The sequence below is a fragment of the Lepidothrix coronata genome, unplaced genomic scaffold (assembly GCF_001604755.1).
Source record: "Lepidothrix coronata isolate B3197 unplaced genomic scaffold, Lepidothrix_coronata-1.0 Scaffold13, whole genome shotgun sequence".
In the NCBI taxonomy this organism is placed as follows: Eukaryota; Metazoa; Chordata; class Aves; order Passeriformes; family Pipridae; genus Lepidothrix; species Lepidothrix coronata.
In genome coordinates, this window is record NW_016690193.1 from 150,283 (window position 1) to 177,372 (window position 27,090).

At 39.3% G+C, this 27,090-nt stretch overlaps 1 protein-coding gene across 2 annotated transcripts in view; it reads right to left on the minus strand.

The window, feature by feature from the left end:
* Window positions 1-27,090, minus strand: part of COL25A1 (collagen type XXV alpha 1 chain) — a 308,636-nt gene that overhangs the window by 78,703 nt on the left and 202,843 nt on the right. For both annotated transcript variants that reach the window (XM_017805805.1, XM_017805804.1), the window contains exons 6-10: window positions 24,197-24,223; window positions 24,012-24,038; window positions 10,509-10,580; window positions 9,542-9,649; window positions 5,748-5,783 (exon numbers count right to left, since the gene is read on the minus strand). In XM_017805805.1, coding sequence (XP_017661294.1) covers window positions 5,748-5,783; window positions 9,542-9,649; window positions 10,509-10,580; window positions 24,012-24,038; window positions 24,197-24,223 — 270 coding nt within the window. The remainder of the gene's footprint in view (window positions 1-5,747; window positions 5,784-9,541; window positions 9,650-10,508; window positions 10,581-24,011; window positions 24,039-24,196; window positions 24,224-27,090) is intronic.

Below are 27,090 nucleotides of genomic sequence, written 5' to 3' on the forward strand. Positions count from 1 at the left end.
AACAAACATATGAAATTTTTTAACTTACATACTTTCTATGTAAAGTAAAAGCTCTTTGTAACTAGAAGGCCTGTAGGAAGTATTATGTCTATATTTCTATGAAACAAAAGCAGTTCCAAGACTGTTACTGAGAACAGGTATTTCCCCTTTGCTGCCTGTAAGAATCATTAAGCACTTGGAATAGCATAATGGAATTACTTAAAATGGAAAAGACCTTTAAGTTCATCAAGCCCCTACTGTTAACCTAACAATGCTAAGTCCACCACTAAACTATTCATCACTGTCACATCTATGCACCTTCTAAATACCTCCAGGGGTATTCAACCACTTCCTTGGGCAGCTTGGCTTAATGCTTGACAATCCTTTCCATGAAGAAATTCTTCCCAATAGCCTATTTAAACCTCCAGTGCTGCAACTTGAGGCTCTTTCCTCTTCTCCTACTACTTGGAGAACAGACCAAACCCCACCTGGCTACAACTTCCTTACGGGTAGTTGTAGACAATGAGAAGGTCCTCCCAAGTGTCCTTTTCTCCAGGATATACCATCCCTGCTCCCTCAGCCACTCCTCATAAGACTTGTGCTCCAGACCCCTCAGCAGCTCTGCTGCCCTTCTCTGAAAACTCTCCAACGTGTCAATGTCTTTTTTGTATTGAGGGGCCCAGAGCTAAACACAGGATTCGAGGTGCGGTCTCGTCAGTGCTGAGTACAAGGGAGACAATCCCTTCCTTGTTCCCACAAACCAGTTTCTTATCAGTCTAGATGGAAACCTGAACTAGCAGATGTACATGAAGAGGAAGTGCAGGTTTCATACAAAGCTTCACCTGCATTTCAGTGGAGCCAGTGTTCTACCCACTGACCCCATTTCCTTTGTGTAAAAGGAACACTACGTAATTCTGAAAACATGTACCTGCATGGTTGAGGAGTGTTTCATAAAGACTGCAGTTTCTAGAGTATTGGTATTGAAATGTGCAATGCTTTAGTATTGATGAATCACCTAGATATAAGAATGGCCAGCTAAAAAAACAGATTAACTATGATGGAAAGTCTCTTATAACTTCTGAGAAAGCGGTGCCCCCCTTCGACGCTATCTACCTTAATTGATGAAAAGAGCAACAACAGCTCTTAATTAGTGCTCAAGAAGAGCTTCTTCATTCTTTCAATCACTGTTGTGACAGCCATTACTGAAGTCCAGAGGTTACAAAATGCCAAAACCTATTTTTTCCTGAGATTTCCTGCAAGCTAAGCCCAGTGCAACTGTATTGGGGAAAAAAAAGAATAGTTGCTGTGAAAGGCACAGGCTGAGAATTTCCACTTCATCTGATAGTTCTCATAAACTTTTGCAGCTAAACAGCTTAAGAACAACACCTTATAAAATTCACTATGAACATGCTACCACATGCTAAACAAAGAAGGCGCCTACAGAACCCTGGCCATGGAAAACAAAATCACAATTAGTAGCTTCCCAGAGGAGCTATGAAGATTCACAGCAGCTGAGAAGCTGGCCTTGACCACTGGCCTGAAAGGCTGAATTGAAACCAGCAGTACTTCCCAGACAGTTCTGCCTGGTCCCTGTGTGTTCACTTTGTTAATTTTAACCTAAGAAGAAAAAATAATATTAATTCATTTTAAAGATGTGACATTTTGCAGGCTTAACTGCAAGGTTACGCTTTTCCACTGTCTTTCACAAAAACGGCTGTATCCTTTGAGAGAACATTCTTTTTATTCTGAACAACTAGTAAAAGCAGTAACATTAAGTTTTATTTTCTTGAACAAATGCCCAGCAAGACTGTATAAGCACAAAAATACTAGTTTGGAAAACAATACATCTTAAAGCAGAGGGATTTTGCATTTGGGTTAACCATTACAGTATGGATTTCTTTTGCAAAGAGACACCTTTACCTGAGTTCTTTGGTAATTCTGGAGTGTTCTGTTCATGCAAAACATCTGTAAAATTACTTATCTTTAAAGCAAATTTTGGGGGATAAAATACTATATGGAGGTTTTCTTTCAGTGACATGAAGTGGTTGATTCATACACTGAACATGGTAATTTCCTTCTGAAAAAAGGAGCTGAAAACATAGCAGATTTTTATATTCCAAATTTTTATTACTATGCACTAGTTTAAAATACTTTAAACATAAAAAAACAAAAAATCTCACACATAAAAATAAGAAACAGTTTGCAGTTCACGAATCTGAAAATGTTGATCTATCAGTGTCAGCCTTTGGTATTTTCCATCAATGACTCTAAGCTCTCATGAACAGTCTGCAACCAGAAATCCTAGCTCTTAGGTAGAAAGGAATCACAAATTCATATATTATTCACTCTGTAAATGAGAAGAGAAACCAGAAAAACTTTTGTATGGTATTCAAGAGTCCTTATCACCAAGAATTGCAGACAAATGGCATGGGAAGCAGGATGAATTATGAGAGGCATGGCAAAACTTTAACTGAAAAGGTTGAAAAGCTAAGAAAACTACTGGCCTTTTCTCTTGCACAGCATTCACTTTACCAGTTCCACACAATATTTCAGAACTTAATCCCTTTGGTCACTCCACTGCCTGGCCTCCCTCTGAATTCTCTTAATCCTTTCTGAACAGAGGAACGATACCTTCAACCCTCATGGAAAGTAGATCTGCAGGCCTTTAAAGTGCCATGGAAACCAGACACAAATTGCAACTAACTAGTCATTCTCGCATTCCTTTCTAACATTCAAGATGCATGCAGTCACACCTTTATAACTTAAACCTAAGTCACTATCTCACCTAAAAAGAAATTGAAACTTCTTGGCTCTAAGAGAAAACAGATTATTCCTGACACAGCAACATATAGAGCCAAAAAAGGCTCTATATGCAAAGAGGTCTCCCAAACATTTCAACCGCAAGGATAAAAGAACAATAGAAGCACACTGCGAGTCCGACAATCTGGAAAGATTTTTAGCTGAGAATGAGAGACCTCTGTAAGAAACAACCAGATCTCCCACCTCCTAAATCCTTCCACCACCATGCCATAACCCACACGTTCTTACACTTGAAATAGGGAAAACTATTCCCTGTATTGAAGGTTGAGCTCTCTCATGCCAAAGCAGAACTCAGATCAGGGAACTCAAACATTGTCAGTCTCGGCATATGTTCCAAGCAAACCTTTCCTGCCTGAGAGGGAGAAAGGTTATTACTGCCCTCTCTCACAACATCACCTGAAACATGACTTTCTCTTTCTTTACTAACACAAGACTTCATTAAAAACGAAGAAGAATATGGCAGCAGATTTTCAGTTTGAGCAAACTGCCATCTTTTCACTAGTCACTGGATTTCCTATTTCGCTGAAAGGAGAACATGAACATTCCCAGAATTCTAAATGCATTAAAATTATTTCAACTTTTGGTAAATCGAGGCAGAAATGGCTTGAGTAGGTCACAAGTTACTCAATGTGTGTATTAGACTTGTGGTATATTCTGAGGAACAAGCTGAAAAACAGTTACCTAATATTGTTACCATATCTTGTGCTCTTCAAGAAATTTATTCTACTTCTTCTAAGAAGAGAAAATAGAAAACTAAGACAGTAGGGATTGTTTCACATCATCTGGTGCTCTTCTTGGTGGTATCCTGCCTCTGTCTTGGAGGAAGAACCAGAATACACGCCACAGCACTTGCTTCTTACTGGAAAGGGCCTTGGACATGTGGCCAAGTGGGAAACCACAGCATACTCTACACTCCAGTGTATTTGGGAGTTGGGATGTTTGGGAGACAAAGACCGGTAGTACTTTTATGGGACTCATCAACTTCATGGTTTCTATTTCATCAGAAAGCAAAAACAGGAAGTAAACTCAGACTTGAGACTTTTGGTGTGAAACAAAGGCAAGTCCTTACAAAAGAATTCCTGCAGAATTAACCTATCATCTCCTCTGGGCAGAGATCTCCATTTTCCTTTACTTGAAAAAATATTAGGTGAAAAATGGAGAAAAAAAATCTCAGGTAGGCAAAGGCCTGTTTTCCTCACAGCATATTATAACTATTTTCTCTAGCAATGCAATTTTATGGCATATGTATTGAGAAATCAGCCATTCTCGCAGCAGTGTCTGAATTCTCAAGATGGAAATTCATGAAATGCACAATGGAAGATGTCAGAAGCAGCTAGACAGTCCCTGAATGATTGCAGCACTTTCCGCAGGGAAAACAGTCTGCAAATCTGTACTGGCATGAAGAGTATGTCAGAAGCACAAAGAAGAATAAAAAGAAACTAATTACCTCCCTGATCCTCTGATGCTCTTTGCTTGATCTGTACACAACCTAACATTTTAGCTGTCAGACTGACTTTTCAAGCAGGCATTTGGAGCTGGATATTCATGTAATCTGGGATCTTTCTCCAACCTAAGCTTGCTGATTTGAGTTTTAAAACACCTTTTGTTCCTAGCTAAACACATCTATATTTAGGGAAACAGAGCAGTAGCAGTTTAGTTCTTTCACACAAATGGTTACTTTAGAGCAGTGGGAACCTTCTGAACATGGAGACTAAAAAGTGATGAATTATTATTTGCTTTAAAAGCCTTTAAGCATCCTGTGGCTCTGAAGATCTGGTCTTGAATAGAAAGAAGACACTGTTGCAGAATCTGAGTTTTTCCCAGAGGTCAAATAGGAGAATAATCCAAATATAAGAAAACAAGCAAAAAAATCCTCCCTTCCTACTTATTGCATGTATTCTTCACAGGCCCTTGGAAACCAAAAAGACAAAATAAAAAAGAGCCCAGAAGTATACTAAAACATTGGGTAGTAGTTTGGGAGGCTTTGATTTTGATTTTGCTAAACCTTTATTTCAAAATGAAAATGTACAGGACTTTTAACTGCCCGATCACAGCAGATCTTTCTAAGTCTTGCAATATTGGGATTTTTCTTTTAAAAGATTTTGTCAATTCAAAATCTTTTGCAAATTGTCAAGGTAAAATATCACATCTGTTTAAATCTTCATAAATTCAGATAACAATCATATCTGCACTGATTGCTGATATAATCTTCCATATAATCTTCCTCCTCAGAAGCATTTAGGAATCAAAACCACATGCCATGGGCTACAATTCTGTCATCTCTCATAAAATTAAGAATGAATACGAGTGTTTAGGGAGATCTTAAGGGAGAAAAAGCCCTGCATGTTTCACAGTTCTGGGAATATGTGACAGGCAGAAACTTATGATGCCTTAACTTGTGGCTAAAGTCGATTTATAACCAGTGGAGCTTCAATTTACTTCCAAATAAATAGGAAATATTTCACACACACACAGGAAAAAAGCTGAAACCTCAGAAGAGGAGAATATTCTGAGAGCTTCAGTGCTGTGTTTTCCCTATTCTGCCAGGTAAAAGTCCAGAGCCACTGCCACAGAGACAGCTTGGATTTTAGCCCTTAAACAAGGAGATGGTTCTGCTGCTCAGTGGTCTCAAGGTGGAAACAGCCCAACTTCAGAGACAGTGTTAAGAGGTGGCCAGGAACTGGGAATACCTGGCTTGGTTCTTTTTTGCTTTGCTGTGCCCTTAGATTTTTTATTCCCCTGTGCTGCAAGCTTAAAGAAGTTGGCCTTATGTGACAGGTGATGTTGCCTTTCTCACTCTTGTTTTCTTCACAAACAAGGCTTCAAATAGCCTGTGACAAAGAAAGGTTAGGAAATACACAGCTATAAAGCTTTTTGGAATTGCACATTTTAAAAGGCATATGTCATGTATACATGACATTTTCTTAGCAAACTGGAAGAGTACTTACCGTCAATCCTTGTTCTCCTGGTTTCCCTGGCTCACCCTTAGAATAAAATAAGGAATGAATAATTTCAGCAACATGTCTTGAATTCAATTTTCTGTCTAATAATAAAATACCTTAAAAATTTCATTCTTAAACAGGTATGGCATCTGACTGCATATTAAATATATTACTTTTTTGCTTTTTAACCTAGTCGGCCAAATCACAGACATCTTAAGAAGCAAAGTACTATTTCACAATTATGTAATGGTATAGTTCTCAAGGCAAGAGTTAAGCATTAGTGTTCTGACACTGTCCCTTGGTTCTAAACATAATATTCCATTTCACAGTGCTAAAGTACATAGAGAAAGGTTATTTTCACATACATGCTGAATCCTGCAGTTTATATATTCCAAGACTACTGCTCTGTGTCACCACCTCATTCAGCAAGCATAACTTACCGTTGTCAATTATCATGTTCCATAAACCCAAGAATACTGGTATTCTGAAGCCATGTAATAATTACTCAGCTGCTAAATACCTGGATTGGCTTTTGAAATGGCAACCCATCATTTTTGCCAATGTATTCTCTTTCTGCAGGCACAACTCTACATAAAAGTCAGAATCTATCTTCTCCCCTTTCTTGCCATATGAACACACACATCTGTCTGTAGAGGCAGTAAAACATATCAGTCATACAATACGGGCTAAAAATACCCATTCAAAAAAACCGGTGGTCTGGTTTATAGATCATTCCCTTAAAAACCCAACTGAGCATAGGGCAGTCCATGTGCTATTGTATCAGCACAGTTGCAGGGTCTTCTTTAGCAGCTCTGTCATAAAAGAAAGCCCGTCATAAAATTGATGAGAACTGTTCTGATGTCATTGTTCTTAGCAACTGAAAAGAATCAGAACTGCATCTCTGGGTATGTGTGCATCACATTCAGAAGCAAACATGCAGCATCTGCAAACACATCAAGATAGCCAGAAGAAAGAAGCCACATAGGCACAGGTTTCTGACAGCTCGTTACCCAAGCTTGTTGGACTCTTCAGCTTGCTCTGAAGCCTTGCTAACTTATGTATGCAGCAATCCCACAGCCTGAAGTGAGCATCAAGATATCCCCATAAATGTTGGGAAATAATTCTGAAAAAATTTCAAGAGTTTGTACCATATTCTATTGTCTTTTTACCAGCAAAACCCCTTCACTCTCCTCTTACTTCCTTTTGGAGCTGTTAAAGTTTCAAATTCTTCGTGCCAGTGTCTGTGTGACACAAAGAGAAGGCACCTATTCTACGTGTCACTATCAGGAAATCAAGTGTGTTCTGGTTCCAACAGGTTCCACTGCTGACGTCCAAAGAAAGGCTTAGAAGTCTGCACAACCCTTTCAGGGTGCTCTCTCTGCTGGCAATATGCCCAATGGCATTTCCCAAACACTTCTACCTCCTTGGCTCTAATGATTTCCTGCCCAAGAAACAAACATAATCTCATCTCTAGAAGCTGTAAGTATCTGTAACAGGATGCACACCTTTGGGCTGCAAGGTGGTGATGACACAGATAGAGACGTGTGGACACAAAGGCTGTTCCTCAACCTGCTACACTGCAGAATAGAAGTAATAGTGGCTCCTGGAGTTACTCCCTCTACCTTACTACCTCATCTGCCTGACTTTTCCAGGATACACAGCAAGTGCATGGGCACAGGGGAAAGCAAGAGCCAAAACATCATCGTATAGCTGTAGGAATTGTAAAGCTTCTTGCTTGAGAGGGAGAGGCTGGAAGAGAAGCCCCTGCTTTGCCCAACACTGCAAAAGAGGAAAAAAGTCTGCCTAATGGTGGTTGGTCACTGTAAGGACATCCTCCTACAGCTGTGTGATACTGCAATGTCCCTACTCATAACACAGTGGAGCTATTGTTTTCAGCTCTCTAGCTCAAAGGTCCATGCAAGTCTGTTGAAGATACAAATCTGTCCTTACCTCTCAACTAAGTTTTCCCTTTACAGATCTCCTATTTGACTGTGTATCACACAGCCATGGAGGAACAAGCCTTTTGAGGATCAGGAACAGCAGCAAGGAGCAGGATAGTAAAGTCAGCAAACTGGATGGTTTCTATCTGAGTGCTTGTTTGTATCTGAATCTAAAGCAGTATTATGAACTGACTTTCCATAATGCTATAGGGCTTAAGATAGCCAAAGCTTAAAAACTATAAAAAGAAACTCTCTCTTGCCATCTAAAGTCAGAATCACTACAGAACTATCACAAAATGGAATGACCTCATTGCATAAAATACATGACTTTCCTGTTATGAGAAACACTAATGATCCCTCTGCTAAAAAGCACAAAACCCCAAGCAACATGCAGTCACATTGTAACCAGCAACACCAGAGTGATTCTGCTATCCTCTTCTATGTGAATTATTAAAATATTATCATTACAGTCAGAAATGGATTCTGGTTTCAGTCTTGCCCTTACTAGAGCAAACCAGCAGCAACTCTGCTCACTGCAGTTAATTTAACCACATTAAAAGAACACAAGGGAGGCCCAGAAGAGGCCCAAAGCCTGACATGCCACAGGACTAACAAGAAATGAGTAGGTTGTCAAAGTAAAGCATCACAATGACAGCAACAGACTTTTAATGTTATTTCATAACCTTGAGCTAGAACTTATGAGAGGGTGGTAAAAAAACAAACCAAACCAACAACAGCAGCAGCAGCCCTAGAGTACCACAGGTCTCAACTGGCAAGTCTTGCTGGATTTTCACAAGAAATTTTAGCAGAATCTTACTATTATCATCATGCTATATTATACAGTTAATACCCGAATAGGGTCAGAACAGGAGTGTAGAGGTTTTCTTTCTTGGTTTTTCCTAAAAATGCATTGCAGGGAAATTTAATGCCTTCCTGCCCTGGCCTCATGTAACGAGCTATGCTTTTTGTTCAAAAATCAGTTTCTTTCCAGTGCTGGTCATCACCTTGCTAGTTCCCTATGTGTCTTCTCAGCCATGATCTTTACTTAATGGGTATATCCACACGTGTGCCATCTCAGTTGTCATATCTCCCTCCCGTCTTTGATTCCACTTCTGCACTGATAACACAGTGGCATTCATGATGAAAAGAGAGATACTTCTTTCAAAAGGATAAAAATTAAGGAGGCTACAAGATATAAAACCAAACCCATTCACACACTTTGTTAAAAAAAAATAAAATCATGTTTTTATGCATCTGTTTAAAAAGTGTAGGATTGATTCTGTGCCTAAAACAAACAATACACAATATACTGGACTCTGCTGCTTGTTCTAATGAAATACGGGGTATGAGCCAAAGGAAATGGTACTGTTCTACTTGTTTAAAGATGGCAGAATCTAACTCCAAATTTCATCATAGTTAGGGCAGCATTTAGCAGTTTATTACTTTATTCCATGATTTTTGAGGTTAAACCACTAGCAAGTGAGAACTCAAGCCCATCCATGCTACGGTGTCTCAAATTCAACTATTCAGCTTTGTCTTGAAATTTGAATAGAAACATTTACAACTGGTGGAGAGGGGCAGACTGCTCACACAGCTATTAAACATGAATGAGCAATTGAGAAACCTCAGAATGGGTGAGGAAACTGTCAAGGGTGGGAGGCAAGGAACCCTGATGTTACTGCTCGCCCTGTTATGAACTTGCTCTCTGTGTGTGGGACTTCAGGTACACCATGAAATCTGCCTGTGGATCAGCTTTCACATGTCTTGCTTACCAATCTTACCTCAGAAAACATCTTTGGAACTAAGCTGGCATAGACTCCACAGAAACTTGGACATCATGACAGCAACAGACTAACTCACCGTTAAGCCAGGCATCCCACGAGGACCGTCTTTGCCGGTATCTCCTGGAGGACCTCTGGGTCCTGGTGGCCCTGGAGGTCCAGGGGGTCCAGCTTGCCCTTGGTCCCCCTAAACCAACAAAAAACTCATCACAAGTTTGCTTTAGAGACATCAACCACAGAAAAAGACATCAATGTGCTCAGAAAAAGTGCAAGACAGGCTGGAAGAAGCTGCCATGAACTGGACAGTGGCTTCTTCACTGCTTACGGCAGAGACAGCATTTTGCCTTGAAGACCAGCAGTTTGTATCTGTCTGGTGCAATCAGCCACAAGAGCAGAAGGTTCAGATTCTAAACTGCTTGTCCTACCACAGCACACATGCCAAAATTTGTGGTAGTCTTACAATTTTTTACTCATGTAGTTCTCCACAGCAAGTAACTGTTTTCAATGAGCAGCTGTTTGCTTCATGATTTGCATAATCACAACAAAGCCGAGGCAAAAAAAGAAAAGTCACATCTGAGAATATACAGTCTGCACAGCAATTTTCCAAGCCCATGAATGATATATGGATAGATTTCAAAAATGATAATGGAAAATAACTGCTTTTCCACGAAGTTGTACGTAATTTTCCATCTGTTTTGGGAGGCTGTTTTATAATGACAATTAGCTAACTCTCTTCATTTTTTCCTATTAATTTGTAAAAGTCAATTTTCAAGAGAGTTATCAAAACATATTACCTTCCCCTTTATAAAAAAGACATTGCAAAATGGTGCTTTAGTTTTTTTCAGCACATCGCTGCAAATCACTGAAAAAAGCTGTTGGCATCTTAAAAGTGGATCACTTAGCAAAGCCACCCGTAGCCTTGTAACTGTTAATGTCATTAACAGTTGCTCCATTCCAAAACATTTTCAAGGCATCTGACAAAAAGGCACAGCAAAGAGTAAACTAAGTGTAAAGAAGAACCAGACTCCAGTGAGATGAAGCACTACCTTAATGAGGCGGCGTTTAATGAGCTGCTGATCAGCAGAGAGAAACCCATGATTGATTTTAGGAAACACCATCTGATCAGGCAGGTGAGGTCAAAGGTTGAAGATCAGAGATGAGAGAATTGAAGAATAGACATCAGAAGGCCCGAGAAAGAAATAAAGACATATTCATTAGATTTGTAATAGTTAAAATAATATAAACTGGTGCTTCTGCCTGAAAGAAACTGTGCATTTTATTTTCAAAAAAAATAACCTCTAATGTACAGGACATACTGCTTTGTGAATTAATCGTATACAATGACTTAACTGTGTAACTTTTTTCTCCCCAGATTTTGTGTGAGAATTCTTCATGTGTATTAGTTTTTTCATTACCTGGGCTCTAAAAAACCAATGTTTTAATATGTTCTTCTTTCAGCAAAGCTTCTAGAGACAAAGCACCAGTTCAACTTTCAGTCAGATTTTCTAACCAGCATATTGTGCCATGAAGAATGGTGTCATTTTAATAAGGACTGGAGTTTCAGCTTGACCAGATTGCTTCCTGCTTAATTTGCAAATGCACTTTGAAAAAATATGGATGTAAAGATCAAACCTGTGGTATTTAACACAAATAGCTGACTCTACATGCAACCAGTATAGAGTTCACTGCCATTTTCCACACTCATTTATGCCTCAGGGAAGCAGAACGACAGAAAAAACTCATCTGAAAACAAAATACTGATCAAGATCATGAGGAATATGGCCATTTCCAGGGGTAATACTATACACACTTATGGATTTCATTCCATGCTCTGCATCAGGAGTACTTATATCAATGCATAGGCGGTGAGGGGTTGACTTAGGTCTACCATAAGGATCCATTGGTATTCCACGTTAAAAGCGATTTTTCATGTGCACTTTTATGCTGATACAGAGAGACCTGACTGAACAGGTACATGTCAGCCACAAACCTTGACGGTGAGGATCTGATTACTGTGCAGAGCAGCGACTGTGGGGAAGCCTGGCAGACCCTAGGGACACAGCACAACATGGTACGAAAACAGCACAACACAAACATCACAGAGACAATGTACTAACAGACAAACAGAACAAACACTATGTTTAGTACACCCCACATTGTCTACTGACAGGAAACAGCCTCTCTGTCATATGGGAAACAGTTAGGTTTGCACTACACTGCAGATGCAAGTTGCTACCTTACAACAAGAATATCAAGAGATTTTAGAAGGAGCAATCCCATGGAGGTGTCTTTCCTTAAAATTACAATAAATTGTTATCATCATTTGACAGTTGTTAAGACTATCAGCCAGCAGATGATTGAGCCATTTTCAATTAAAATGTACTACAGCACTTCAAGAGAGCTACGTAGAAAGTTTTGATTCTGGATTGCTGCAGAACTTTACAGCAGTAATAGTATACTTTGAAGTGCTTTGCATAACTAACATCCTGCTCCTCACATTCTGTTTAACATATGACATTCAGCACATAAACTGGTAGCACATACACAACTGTAACACTGAACAAAAATCTATTGCTAGATCTTGGGTAGTTCATAATGGCCATGGTAAATGTTTTCAAGAAATACATAGCAGTGTTTTCATATCCAGAGCAAATTTTTTCCCCTCAAGCACTGTATGCCACTTACAGTTTCTCATATTCTACTCTACCAATATGTGCACAACGTGCACTGTATTGTTATGCAAATTGAAGACTGTGGCAATTGCGGCCTGCTGTCACAATACAAGAGGGTGAATTTTGCACTCAGTTCAACAGCTTTCTTATGCTGCATTGTAGGGTGTGAATTAAACCTGGAAAAGCTGAAACCTTATGCAGTTGAGCAGTGAACTCCTAAAAAGAAGGAAATCTCTAAGCCCTCTTGCTGAATTTAGCATAGCACACTTTCTGAAGCAGAGGCTTGTTCAACAGCAGAGAGACATTAGGCTAAGGAAGACAGAATAAAATATAGCCTGGTAGCTCTAAGCTCTCTCATGCCTGCATGACCACATGCCACCTCTGGGAGGTAGAGCTGGTGGCACAGCCCCTCTGCGAGGCCTGGAGCATCCAGCTGCAGGACTGCAGCTTAGCACCTCTGAAAGGGAAGGCTGTGCCTGGCTCTTGCTGCTGGAAAAAGGGCCTTCCAAAAAGTCCTGTGTGAAGGCTCTGCTGGTGTAACCCATGTTGCCATAGCGCACAAGGCTCTTTCCAGCCCAGCTGGCCTAGTGGAGAGCACCAACAGGCCAGGGCAGCCTGCCAAGTCTCTCAGCTGCAGCAGATTCCTTTAATGCTGCAAATATTTGCTCTGTTCACCTCCACATGCAATCACACCAGAGATCCTCCAGATCACAAAGACTGCACCCATCTTTTAAAAAAAAACGGCAGAGTAACTTCCTGATGCATGCATGTCCTTCACTAGCGTTTTTGAGTTGCATTTAGCATCTTTATTCCTGATACATATCCATGAGATGAGGAAGCTGAGAGCCTGTAAGTGGGTCCCATAAAGCCGGTGGCAGTTTTACCAGCCTTCCCACTTCATTTGGATGAACTGTGGTGTGGCTAACTGCATTGCTCAGTGACCTGAAATCTCCTCTTTAGAAACACATAAACAGAAAACAAAACCAAAGAAGGCTAAAACTACTAATATATAAAGAAATCCACTCCTGAGGCACTGCTAAGACTGGAATGATACATCATTTACGAAACAGATGTATCAGATTTGCATTTATCTTATTATGGAATATAAGTTAAAGAAGTTATTAGATAGTAATGTGCCAGAATGTTTACATCTGTGACTCATTAGCCCTGTTGTGCACATGGTCCATTTCTCTTCTGGATAAAACCACAACATCCATGTAATGGAAATGAGAACAAACAACAATTCTACAAAAGAAGTAAAATCTAAGCAGCAAGCAATAAAACTCATTTATTAAAAAATGAATAAACAGAAAATTTTTAAACAACTTCATTTTTACTCAACAGGATTACAAAACAGTAATTTTCAGTTACCTCTAGATTACCTTATTTGCAATTTGACATTTTAAAATGTAGAAACTCAAAATTCAAATTAGTTTTATTTCATCTTGACCATGAAGTAGAACTGGAAATTAATCAAGAAAGGAGCTTAATCATAAAATGCTGGTTTGTCATGAAAGATTTTTTTTTCCTTGAGAAAAAAATTAAAGACTTTGGAAAGTTTTGTGTAGCTGTACACAAAATCATACAGCACTTCACAGTCCAGCCCCAGCATTCTCAATGGTTCCCAACACCACACAGGCAAGTTTAATATCAGCTATTAGTACTGCATTTCTTTGCCTATATAAACACCACATGAGAAAAGGGGACAAACCCATTCTTCCATCTGCAGCTTAGTTACTTCTTTCAGCTTGTTACCAAGTAGGACAAAACTTTCCTTTGCCCAAAGTGGTAATAATCTTAGACCTAATAGTCAGATACATGCAACATCAGTTTGGACCTGCATCACCCCCCATAAGTAACACACCTCTTTGGAGAAAGACAGAAACACGGGAATATTAAATGGAACCCAGCAACAAAACTACAATGGGTCCATAGTTTTTGCATGCGTGGGAGGCTTTAGAAGGCATTGCATCTTCTGGCATCCATGAAAGACAATGTTGGCACACAATGAGCTTCTAAAAAAGCATAAAAAGAGCTATCCTCTCCACAAAATGAGTTCTATTCCTTTCCTGTCACTCTGCTATAAATATAGCCACAAATAACCCCTAGATCTGTTTTATTTTTTTTCTCTATCTAAAGCTGTTCTCAACAACAGATTCAAAGTTATTCAATTTTTTCTTTATTTGGTTTGATTCTTGAACTGCACATAGGAAGGGTTCTTGTTCTACACCCTGGGAGGCCCTAGCAGAATACAAAACACTACAGTCATCAACAGCGACCACTGGTCTACTAAATTCCTCTGCTGACAGCTACTCCAGCTCACACTGAAATGCTAGCTGGTTACAATTTCTAAATTAGCACATTTGTTGCATACCTCACTGCATTTTTGCCCAAATGCCAAGGAAAACATGATGGTTGGTGGAGGCTAACAGCCATGTGACCACTTTAGAGTTTCCTGCTTACCTACCTGGAAGTGTAGGTAAAGCCTACTTGCCCCCATACAATGGCTACTGAGAGAACCAAAGGATGCCATAACCTTGTATCATTCCCTCTGTCTGATTTTTTACTTAGATGAAATAGTTCTCCCGTTACATTCACCACAGCCTTGGAGGATGTCATTCTCACTAGCTGTCCCAGATTTTTCACAGCTTTGTCCACTGGCCCACATAAGGTCAATATTGAAAGCTCATCATAACCTTGTCACATGGCCAGTACAATAACATTAAGCAACAGCGTTACTGGTTTTACACTATGCTGTGGACACTCCATTTTGACTATTGCATTTGCTTAGTATAGTAAATGTCACAGTTCTCCTTAGGATTTTCCTTCTGACCTGCCAGTAAACCCAAGCCACACAAGCTTGTATGTTCCTGTGAAGACATGGTAAATGAGACAGGAATTACCACCTGCTGTTCTCTTGCACTTCCTAAGGTTACAGCCAGCTGCTGCTATTTCACATCAAATCACACAGGCTTCAAGCCAGAGTGATCCTGACACTCTTTATGGCTGCCTTGCCTTCCCGCCCCCCATCTCCAGTTCTAATTAATCCCTCAGACTGAGTGCCAGTCCTGTAGCTAATTATTGTACCTGCCCTGGGGAATACAGTGTTTGGTATAACCCCGTACAATGCCATGGACTCTCAGCAGCAGCTCTTTTATATAATCTTTTTATCATAACTGCTGCATTCTCCATCAGCAAATCCTCTAAGAAAAACAGTGCACCACAACAAGACAAGGATCCAGGAATTTCTTTTCACTTAGACAAACATTCAGCAATTATTTGATTTGAATAAATTATGTAATGATTCAGACTTTGTATTACAACAACAAAAATGTAGTGTTTGAAGATCTAGCATAAACACATCACTCTAAAAGAATTATTTTCTTTAATGACTTCTGTATTCACAGTGAACTCTACCTGACACCACACTCAAAATGAATAAAACTGTAAAAAGCCAACACTTTGGTCCTATTACTAGATGAATTTTCAGTGAAGCAAATATCTTTTCCACACAACTCAACTGTGACTTCTGATAAGTGATCACCATCTGACCTACACAAAATACCCTTCCCGAAGGCAAACCTACTATTCTCCCTGAAAGTGGTGGTAGGCATCCAGATAACTGCAGGATGGGTTGGTCCTCCCCATAACCAAGTTGGTTCTCAAAAAAGAAATTTTCCGTCCTGGCTTATGTTTCTCTTCAAATTTTACACCTGCTGCACTTATGTGGTGCAGGTAAGTGGCTCAAGCTTCTTCTATGATGTTTATTAGGACTGGATAAAATTTTATATGAGTTGTTTTTGATCAAATTGGTCTAATTCAAATGTTCGGTGTCACAGCACTTCTGCATGACAGCTGCAGTTTGAGATAAAGGAACTACATGATGTATTCTCAGTCAAAGGACAAGGCTGTAGAAAAAGGAACAGGATGTACAGAGACTTCCTTCCTCACCATTCCTCTGGCATTACTAAAAAGGGGCAAGATGCAAACCAACTGGTGGCGGGTGAAGACACACACTGCCTAGCTCTTAAGAAGGAATGACAACGTCCTCATCTTGGGAGCAGGTATGTGGCACTCTCTCTGGAGTGTCACAGCTGTTCTGCATTCCACAAGAGTACCTCAGGAGCCGAACATCAAAGGCATAGCTAGGCCCTGGAGAGTCATTCACCAAAAGGACGCTCATGTGAACTCTGAAAAGAGACACATCTCAAGTACAAGCGTCCCAATACTTTGGACAAAGTTGGCAGCCAGTACCATCTGAGTTCTTTCCTAACCTCTCCTAGTTACAGAGCTCAAAGTTACCTTGCTCCAATTTGTTACCCTACTTTTGGCTTAATGCAAACAGGGGAGCTGCAACAGCCCAATACTAGCGAAGTAGAACAGCTAATTAGTCCCAGGAATGGAATAGGTAAATACCCCTGCTGCCTTCTGGCAGATAAGGAAACAAAGTCTCAGAAGTTAAATTCACTGCTCACAGACAAATCTGCATTTAACCAGGTGTCCAGCAGTTTTCTCAGTGATGCTGCTTCGGTTAACAGAAGGAATCATGAACGGTTTTTTAACCTTCTTACTGTGGCACACTAAAAGTACAGCCGGAAACAGTGGTTACTTGAACTATAATGTAATTTACACAGGACAATTAATAACAGAAGAAACAACTATGAGGGTAGTCATACTGGTAAAGTATGAAATTAAAGCAGCACTCTGTGTGTGCTATATGTTTGAAGTAACACTCAGTAAACCAGAAAATATGCTTTTATTCATAGATAAAAATATCATTTGAGGGAATACTATTACTACACCACCAGTTCTGCTGCAGCTTTTGACAGTATAGTGATATAAATGATATCAAAGAGTATCAAATAAGAAAACAAAAAGCTGGGGACAATACTAATTATTGCTAATAGAAGCTACACAGTTCTTCTATTAAGGCAGATAAAATTCTGATAACAAGCAGTATTTATGGAAGAAATTAAAAGGAACTTTAGTATGATATAATCAAATATCATCAAGGACAGAAGAAATTCACAGAATATTTTTAAATTATGCAAAATTATATTTAATTAACATAATACTTTATAGTAATATATATAGATAAATATATAGTACTATATATTTTCGCTTTGACAAGACGTTGACTGAGGATAAAAATTATCAGCATTGTTTTGGAAACAAAGCTTCCTATTAAATCACTGATTTATCTACATTTGTTACAATTATCAAGGCCTTAAAAAATGGAGTTTTGCTTTTGATGAAGGCAGGAAATCAGATTAATTTGTATACTACTATCTATTTGTGAAGCAAACCTGCTCCTTTCTTAAAAAAAACAAAAAAAAAACGACAAGGAAAAACAAACAAACAAACAAAAAAACCCACATAGTACCAAAATAGGATGGCTTTAGAAGAGGATGAAAAGTTAATGGTCATGGTTTAGTCATCACTCAGTAACTAATATTTTGTAATTTATGATTGAGGCACTAATTCAAATTACATGAATATAGGTTTTCCATGCATTGTCAGCAGGGGCAGGAAAAAGCTCAAAATATTTATTATATATTTCCTAGAAATGTATTAACTAATAGTAATAATACATGCATATTAAAACCAGACTTTTAAAAATTTTAATTAAAAAAAAATCAGGTCAAAATTTATTGCTTGGATATCTTTAATTTCCCTTTAATATGAGATAGTATAAAAGTTGTGTCTATAATGTAACAAGTGAAGCAATACTTCAATTTAAAAAGATAGCTGATATCTACATATATACACCCACATTTGTATTTAGTTATTTCAGTAAATAGACTGCTTCCAGGACTATTTCTGTTGACATTAGGTAATTTTGAAATAGTTTGCCAGCACAGAAGAGTAGAACTTGCAAAACAAAGATTTCTATTAGACAGCAGAGAAGGAGCAAAATAATGAAAGTAAACAGAGAAAGAGAAAGGGTTAAATAGAAAAGAACATTATATTGCTACCCAAACCTAACTGCTTTACCATGACCTAAGGAATGTTTTTAATCTTCAAGTCAATAAAGGTTAACACAATAAAATAAACTTTCTTTTCTAGACCTTCATCTTTCCTGCTGAGGACACTTCAGAGATATTATCAGTTCTATGCTGACCCAACTAACAGGAAAATTTACGTAAATACGGCAAAATGAGAAAATAATTTTATGGACATAATTAAGTATGGCTTCTGGGTGGTTTCTCATTTCACCTAGACCAAAACCAATTTAAAAGCAGCTGCTAGCTAATGATTTCTAGCTCTCATAAGCAAGAAATCTCTCATGTATCTGAACTAAAAGACAGAAGATATTTATTATGCCATTTACAGAAGGATGAGAAAAGACTAAGAATCCCAGAAACAGTAAAGTTGGAAAAGACCTCCAACATCATCGAGTCTAACCTTTGACCAAACACCACGTTAACTAAACCACAGCACTAAGTGCCATGTGCAGTCTTTCCCTAAACACCTCCAGGGATGGTGACTTCACCACCTCCCTGGGCAGCCCATTCCAATGCTTAACCATCCTTTACATGAAAAAATTCTTCCTGATGTCCAACCTGAACCTCCCCTAGTACAGCTTAAGGCTATGTCCTCTTGTCCTGTAACTAGTTGCCTGGGAGAAGGGGCCAACTCCCACCTGGGTACAACCTCTTTTCAGGTGGTTGTAGAGAGCGATAAGATCTCCCCTGTGCCTCCCCTACTCCAGACTAAACCACCCCAGCTCCCTCAGCTGCTCCTCACACAACTCACTCTCTAGACCCTTCACCAGCTTCAGTGCCCTTCTCTGGACACACTCCAGCACCTCAATGTCTTTCTTGTAGTGAGGTACCCAAAACTGACCACAGAATTTAATATGTGACCTCACCAATGCCGAGTACAGCACACTGCTCCTGCTGGCCACACTATTTCTGATCCAAGCCAGCATGCCCTTGGCCTTCTTGGGACACCTGGGTATATGGTCAGGCTCATGTTCAGCTGCTGCTGACTAGCACTCCCAGGTCCTTTTCCACCAGGCAACTTTCCAACCACTCTTCCCCAAGCCTGTAGTACTGCATGGGGTTGTTGTGACCCAAATGCAGAACTCAGAGCTTCGCCTTGTTGAAACTCAAACTGTTGACCTCATTCCATCAATTCAACCTGTCCAGATCCCTCTGCAGAGCCTTCCTACCCTCCAGCAGATTAACCCTCCTGCCCAACTTAGTGTCATCTGCGAATTTACTGAGGGTACAGTCAATCCTCTCATCCAAATCATCAATAAAGATTTTAAACAGGACTGGCCCCAACACTGAGCCTTGGGGAACCCCACGAGTGACCGGCTGCCAACTGGATGTAACTCCACTCACCACTACTCTCTGGGCCCAGCCATCCAGCCAATATTTAACCCAAAGATGGGTGCACCTGTCCGTGGGCTGCCAAGAGAATGTCGTGGGAGACAGTATCAAAGGCTTTACCAAAGTCCAGGTAGACACATCCATTTATTATTCTCTCATTTAGTAGGTGGGTCGGCTGGTCACAAAAGGAGATCAGGTTGGCCAAGCATGACCTGCCTTTCTTGAAACCATGCTGGCTGGGCCTGATCCCCTGGTTGCTCTGTACATGCTGCGTGATCGCACTCAAGATGATCTGTTCTATAACTTCCCAGCACTTAGGTCAGGCTAACGGGCCTGTAGTTCCCCAAATGCTCTTTCTGACCATTCTTGTAGCTGGGTGTCACCTGGGACCTCCATGGTTATCCAGGACTGATGATAAATGATGGAAAGTCACTTGGCAAGCTCCTCTGCCAGCTCCCTCAGTTGGATCCCATCAGCCTCATGAACTTGTGAGTGTCTAAGTGGCACAGCAGGTCTAACTACTTCCACTTGGATTACAGCGGGGTCTATTCAGCTGCCTATCCCTATCTACCAGCTCATGGGGTTGGTTGCCCTGAGGATAACCAGTCTTTCTGTTGAAGACTGAGGCAAAGAAGGCATTAAGTACCTCAGCCTTTTAATCATCCTTGATGACAATGTTCCCCTCCCCATCCAAGAAGACACTCAGTACTAGCTAGATCCATTCTCAGACATTCACCTCTGAAGACCTATTTCCATTATCAAGGTACAATCTCTGCTTGAATAATACATCCTCTGCAAGCCTACCATTATGAAATCTTCAAAGGCTTTTTTCTAAATTGGAGCAGAGCAGAGCAACTGGAGCTGAGCAGGAGCCTGACATCAGCATTTATTCTAGCAGTCCACAGGCTAAACCCCATCATTTTTAATTTAGTCATGGCTCAGTACAGTAAAGGAAATATCCCTGAACATTTTAAGAAGCCATGCCCTCTGTAAAAAGAAGAGTATCCAAAAGATATACTAACATTACCATTTCTTACACTGGTATTGAGGAAAACTAGTTCTGCACTTGACCTAAATGTTTAATCAACCAGAACTTTAGAGTAATTAGAGATCTGATATAAAAATACATAAAGAGATAAAAAAAGAATTTTTGTCAAATAAGATTGGTACATTTGAATGCATCCATCAGTACCTTATCTGTGGTCTCATGTGACTAAAAGCTCTAACATGCTGCTCAAATTCACACTTAGGGTATGAATTTCAACATCACTCACACTACTGGAATATTGTTGTGGCTCACATTTTCTACAGGTAGTATGGGCATAAGTAGATTAAGCCACATGGCATTATGAACTAGAGCCCTTATGCCATCTCTGTATGATGAAGGAGACTGATCCACAGATTACTTCTCAATACTTAAGAAAACTCCTTAGATACTTAAAAAAAAAACCCAAACACAAAACCCCAGACACATTATTCTAAGAAGTGCCTGACCCCTGGGCAGTATTTGCAGGGTTAAGTTCTTAGTGTATAAATTTACTGAAGATATTTTTAAGAAAACCTGAACTTCAAAGCAGCTCAGTATATATTCTGCATGTCCACTGGCTGTGAAGAAGAACTTTTGAAATATCTGATTACTATTTTTACAGTTTTGAAATTACTTCAGAAAGAAGGATATCTCAAAAATCTCAAGGCCCAAGATGAGACCTTAAACTTTTTAAAAGTTTAAGGTCTCATCTTGACATGAACAGCCTTTACATTTTATTTTGATTTCTCTTACTAATGAAAATGCCTAGAAGAAAAAAGCAGCTTTTCTAAAGAATAAGGGTGATTTTGGAATTTCAGTTCAATAAAGATCTTTGTTAAGCTAAATGCATGTTTCAAACCAATATATAAAAACATAAAACCGAAGAAGCTTCAGGTATCTTATCTGCAAAAGATGAATTAGATTTATAGTGTTCACCGCTTTCAGATATTACCTCCAATCTGTCTGCTAACTTGTCAAATTCAAGTATTAATGTCATGCCTCAGTTACTTTCAGGTACAATATATTTCTTGAAAATAATACTGTATGGTACTACCTCCAAACCCATTCATTTTACATAGGCATGATGGAAAACTGTGTGCAAAGGTAACCAACCAGGTTTAAATGGGTTTAGTTTCATTTGGTGCATGACTGGCTTCCACAAAGAATTTCCATTAATTAAATTGCAAATCGCCTGGCAAGCCGAGCAGATTCACCCTGAAGACAGTTAGTTATCAGAGGAGGTAACTGATGTACCATGAAACATAAAATGGTCAGAGGCTTCACAGTATTTCACTACTGGTGAAATACACAAGGCTAAAAAGGAGAAGCTGCTATAGAACACATTCAAAACAGATAAAGAGAAAACCAACAACACTGGTCAAATTACCCAAGTTAGACCCATATACTTAAAAAGGAGGTACTTTACTACAACATGCATTGACTAAAATATTGCTGAAATTTCAGATAGCCCACAAGGTGCTATTCCCCGCCTCTTCCTCTCCACTGCTAAAGTTATTGAACTTCTTTTCTGTAATCAGATACATAATTCAGTCTCAGCTGATGGCTGCTGCTGCAGATACAACTTTGTAATGTCCTTATATATGAATTCCTTAGGTCGCAAATTCTCTGCTTTTTATCTGCACTTGAGTTACCAAACCCACAAAGTAGCTATAACCATTTGGTATGGTTCAGTAAGGACTCCACTGTCTTCCAGTATAGGGGGTATGTCTTCGTGAAGTGGGCACAATAGTCCTGCAGTCCTTGCAGGTTCCACCTACAACACTGAACAAACTTGCATCTTCTTATTGGGTATTGCCAACATTTCCAGCCCAGGGACTGAAAGCCACACATGCTTAATCACTTTCTAGTTCTTACATCTCTCCAATATTTTGCCAAGATTTCTGCATCATCATTCCCTTGCATTAATCCCACTTGTTTTGTTTTCCTGTGTTCAAACCTCTGAGTCTTTCCTTGGAAACTTCTCCAACACTTGTAATTCTAGATTCTTATCCTCAGCTATGTAATACTGTTTACAACATTGCTCTTCCATATTTGTTACTGAATCCCTCTCCAATACCTCCATAAAATTCGTCCTTTCGAATCTAAGATCACAGTTGTGAATGTGAATGTAAGAACACACATTCTCCTGAACGTAAGGCCACTTAATGCAAGCAGAACAGCACACACAGACTCTGGCATGTCATCTGAATGGAGCATCCTCTCCAAAGCCACAGGCACTGCTCTGCTCTCCTCCCCTGTCCTCTGTCTCCTCCCATTCCCCATGAAGTTCTGTAGCACAGAATCAACCAAAATATACAGCCCAGCATGGCCTCTGAGAGATACTGAATTTGCTTACAAGTTAAAAGGTAATTCTTACATGATTCAGAACGTTTAGTCTGTATATTAATTAGCTTAGAAAAGAGTATAATGTTCCTCACATTGTTACCCTCTACTTTCTTTTACTTCTTGAAGTAGTTTTCCAATTCTTCTTATTGAGTTTCAACTGAAATAATATTTAAAGCTGTTCATTCTTAGGCCACTGTCTTTATAAAATGTAGTTGTATCACCAAGCATAACAGGACACCCTGGTAGTTAACACTGGTAGCACCAACATCAAAATCAGCTGTAAAAGCATGTTGTGACTTTAGATAATATTACTGACTGAAAAAGTAAAATTCAATTAAATCAAATTATACGAAACAAAACAGTAGAATAAAATAAAGTTGCAAATTCAAAATATTTAACATAGTTAACAGAAAAAAATAATCCATGGAACACACTGTTATGAAAAAATTTATAAACATGTAACTGAAGAGAGTTACTATATCATTCAAACAATATAACCAAGTATTTTCTAATGAAGCACGAAGTAGCACAGTCAATCTATCTTAACTTTCACACCTGTATTTCTCTATTTCTCTGTGAAAATAAACATGATATTTAGAAATTAAAAGAACCTTTACATTTCCCAAACTAAATCATGTTTGAACTGTTTGGATATTATTACAAGGTGATAATATTGTTATTATTAAAAATATTAAATACATACATGTCAGGAAAAAGAGCTAATACATGCATACATTATATTTGTTTATAATTCACTAAATATTAGCTACATTTTACATGAAATCTAGAAGGACATTTATTAGAAACCCACTGGCCCTCTGCATAGTAGAAGCCCATGCATGGCGTGAACACATTGCTGGGGAAACTAAACAGTTTGGTTAGGAAAGCCAGTTTTTATACAGCAGAGCAAAATGCCTGAGAAACCTACTTCCACCCATAATGGAAATTGTGTATTTTAGTGCATTACTATTGCACTACTGAAATCTTCCCAGACACTACCTGGTCATGTTCAGTATTACTGTCCTGCAGACACTTACTTCAACATGCAGGGTAAATGCAGCTAATAAGCATAATTAGCTCAGACAGTGTATTTAATTTAGTTTTGCACTAAAGACTAATTGCCTATTCAGCGAAGGGGAAGTGTAACATTTTTTTTAAGATGCTTACCCGAGGGCCCTGATCACCTTGATCTCCCTGCAAAGTGGAAAGATGAGATGATAGGTTTAACACAGCATCTGTGTGCTACCCAGCTCTCTTATATAATCTAACATTACACTGCATCAATACAAACGGTCTCTTTAGTTCATGCTGGAAGAGCTTTCCATTCACCTTGTAAGAACTCATCCACTCACCTTCTCGCCTTTTGGACCAGGAGGGCCCTGAAAGAAACAAAAGCAAAGACACATTACTGATACTGATTAAGTCCTGGGACACAGCAAGAAACAGGTCTGCACCAACTTGCAGTTTCTTCCCAACAATGTATTTCCTTACAATTTTTCACTCCAAATGCCAGGGCTATTCTAGAGATGGCTGTTTCACTGTACTAATAATAGGCAATATGCAGTTATTTCTTGAATAGTTTGCTAACCCTGTGTGTTGAATCAGACTACTTATACAAGCAAAACTATGCCTGAAATGACAACATTTCTGTTGATTTCAGTTACAGACAATAGTTTATCTCCTATCAGATATGAAAGTTTCCTAAGACTGTAAAACTTCTTTGCAGTGTAGCTAATAAATTCAGAGACATATAAATCTGTCATGTATTTTGGCACCCTCCTTGTCTTAGATTGCCAAAGAAAAATGGATTAGGAAATCTAAAAGTAGGGTTTTCATTCCTTTCTTTGGCAATACTGAAGTTGATGTTTAGACTCAAGCACACTGTTTTAGGCAAAATGAGCTCTTTGTATAACATGATTTTACAGAAGTACTACTTATTTGTTACTTATCACCGGACAAACAGTAAGGTGATAGAATCACAAAACACTGAGGTCCTTTCCTATTCCATTTTTATTAAGCACCTTCCATACAGCTACCAGCAGGTTTCTAAAACACTAGCTTTTCAGGTTAGTATCTTGTGAATAAAAACATTATCAGTCTGCAGAGAACTGGCTGCTTACATAATGCAGACTTTACCTCCAGCTTTCTGAAAGATATGCAGGTGTTTCATTACAAAGAAGGACCTGAGATACATATGAAAGCAGCTGGAAACAGAAGGAGCCATCCAACCTAGCAGGGTCCACTGCTGTAACACAAAGAGAGGGTCTGCGAGTGTGTGTGTCTGTGTGTATGCATGCAGAACAAGAAAAGTTTGTCACCAACAACCCTTGTAAAAATTCATGTGGTTCACATAAACGCAATGGAAGGAAGGTCAGTCTGCTGTGTATTAAAGATGTGATCAACCAAAGGCAAGTCTTTGAGAATCCTTATTGTAGCCAGTTTTCTGCTTAGTTTTAAGGACTTCTGATGCATACCAGAGAAGAGTATCTGCTGCTAAATCTTTCAAGGAGTTAAAGCACATGCCTCTCCTTCCATAACCTGCCATCTGCATAGTTTGCCTCCTGACATTCCTACATCTCCTTCAGGAAGGACAGTGCTTCACTGCTAGCTCAGTGGAAACTATCTGCTCAATTAACTATGACCCCTGCACACTTTGTGTTGCCCTGAAAGCACTGCACCTTTCAGGTCCCTCCATCTATTTTTTTTTTATACTTTAGCTCTGACTGCCCCTCTCCAGCTCACATGTTCACACAAATACATACTAAAAGCCACATGCAGCACCGTCTACTTTTAGCTACAGACTCCACTTATATGTACTTCGACATGACATTACAGTAGAGCACATTTTCAGCAGGTCTGCTTTAAAATTTACACATCCATGCCATCGAGCTGGTGAAATTGCCAACTCATACTATCAGCAACACAATAACTGCATGATAGGAAGAACTAAAATCAGTCAATGCTGGCTGTTATTGCCTTTTTCATCATGAACATTGAGCACAAGTGAAGCGCTGTGCTCATGTGTTCCATCTCATGTGTTCCATCTCCTCAAATTATCAAGCCATTACTGGCTCAGAATATCTTATTGGCTGCAAACTGCAAATAGCATGACCCCTCTCTGCTACATTCAGAATCCTGTTTCTTGGGCCTTAGGCATGAAATTATAGATAACATGACATGACTGAGACTGTAGACAGATGTTGACTTGTGGGATTTGTTGCTGCCTTTGTTCAGATGCTCAATGTCATTCTTATGCCCAAGGGTGGCCCTGCTTCTGGTGGGTTTTGGCTCAGAACTTTCCTGAGGCGTGCTTGCTACAGTTCTGCCTATTGGCAGAAACTAAGACAGCACAGATCGCATCAGCTGCCTGAATTAAGCCGGTTCACTGGAACAGAAACAAGTTAGAGTGCGCTCACATGAGGGTTCATCCAGCAGATCTGCAGGGCTGCTAGACTGTCTCCCTTGTACAACTGCTGGCAATATCCTCAACCATCTCCAGCTGCAGAAGTGGCCCCTGCCTCTACCCTGCATATTTTCCTCTGTTAAGAGTTCTCTGAAAGAACAGTCCATAGCCAAACATGCTTTTTAGTAAGACTGAATTGTGTATCTCAACTAAATTTTGTTCTCCTTTTCCTGTGCAGGACTTTCTGAAAATTATCTGTCCACATCATGTTCAGAATTCCAGTTTGTTTTTCATTGCTTGGTATTTGTTCTCCCTGAGTGATACACACCATTGTTTCTATCAAGTCATCCTTCCAGCACACAAATTTTTCATACAAAGTATTCATAAATATCTGACAATTTTATTGTATCAGAAGTTATAAACAACTTTTCAAAAGGCCACAAGAGCATTTCTGGTGTGAACATTCTCAGAAGTCTCTTCGCTTGTATTTGCAATGCTTTTGTTTTCCTCAAGAGTCTTGAAAAACAAACAAACAATTGCAAACAAAAATAGCTGTTCTGGATGCAAGTGAAGAGAACCAGTGAGATTTCTTCAGAAGAAAATTAATGCAATACTTTCATGGCTTGTTCACCCATCTCTGGCTTTCCCCCCATTGTTTCAATTGTCCTCTATTGTTTCTGCAACTTTAAACAGAAAATTCCCATCTTCAGCCTTTGACATCTTCTTTCCATTTGTGCTGAGAAATTCTCCCAAGGTTTTTACTACAGAATTTATTAGTGTGTGTACACTGAACGGAGGCAGGGAGGCAGAAAAATCTGAGGGAAAGTTGAGTTTGCGGGGGTG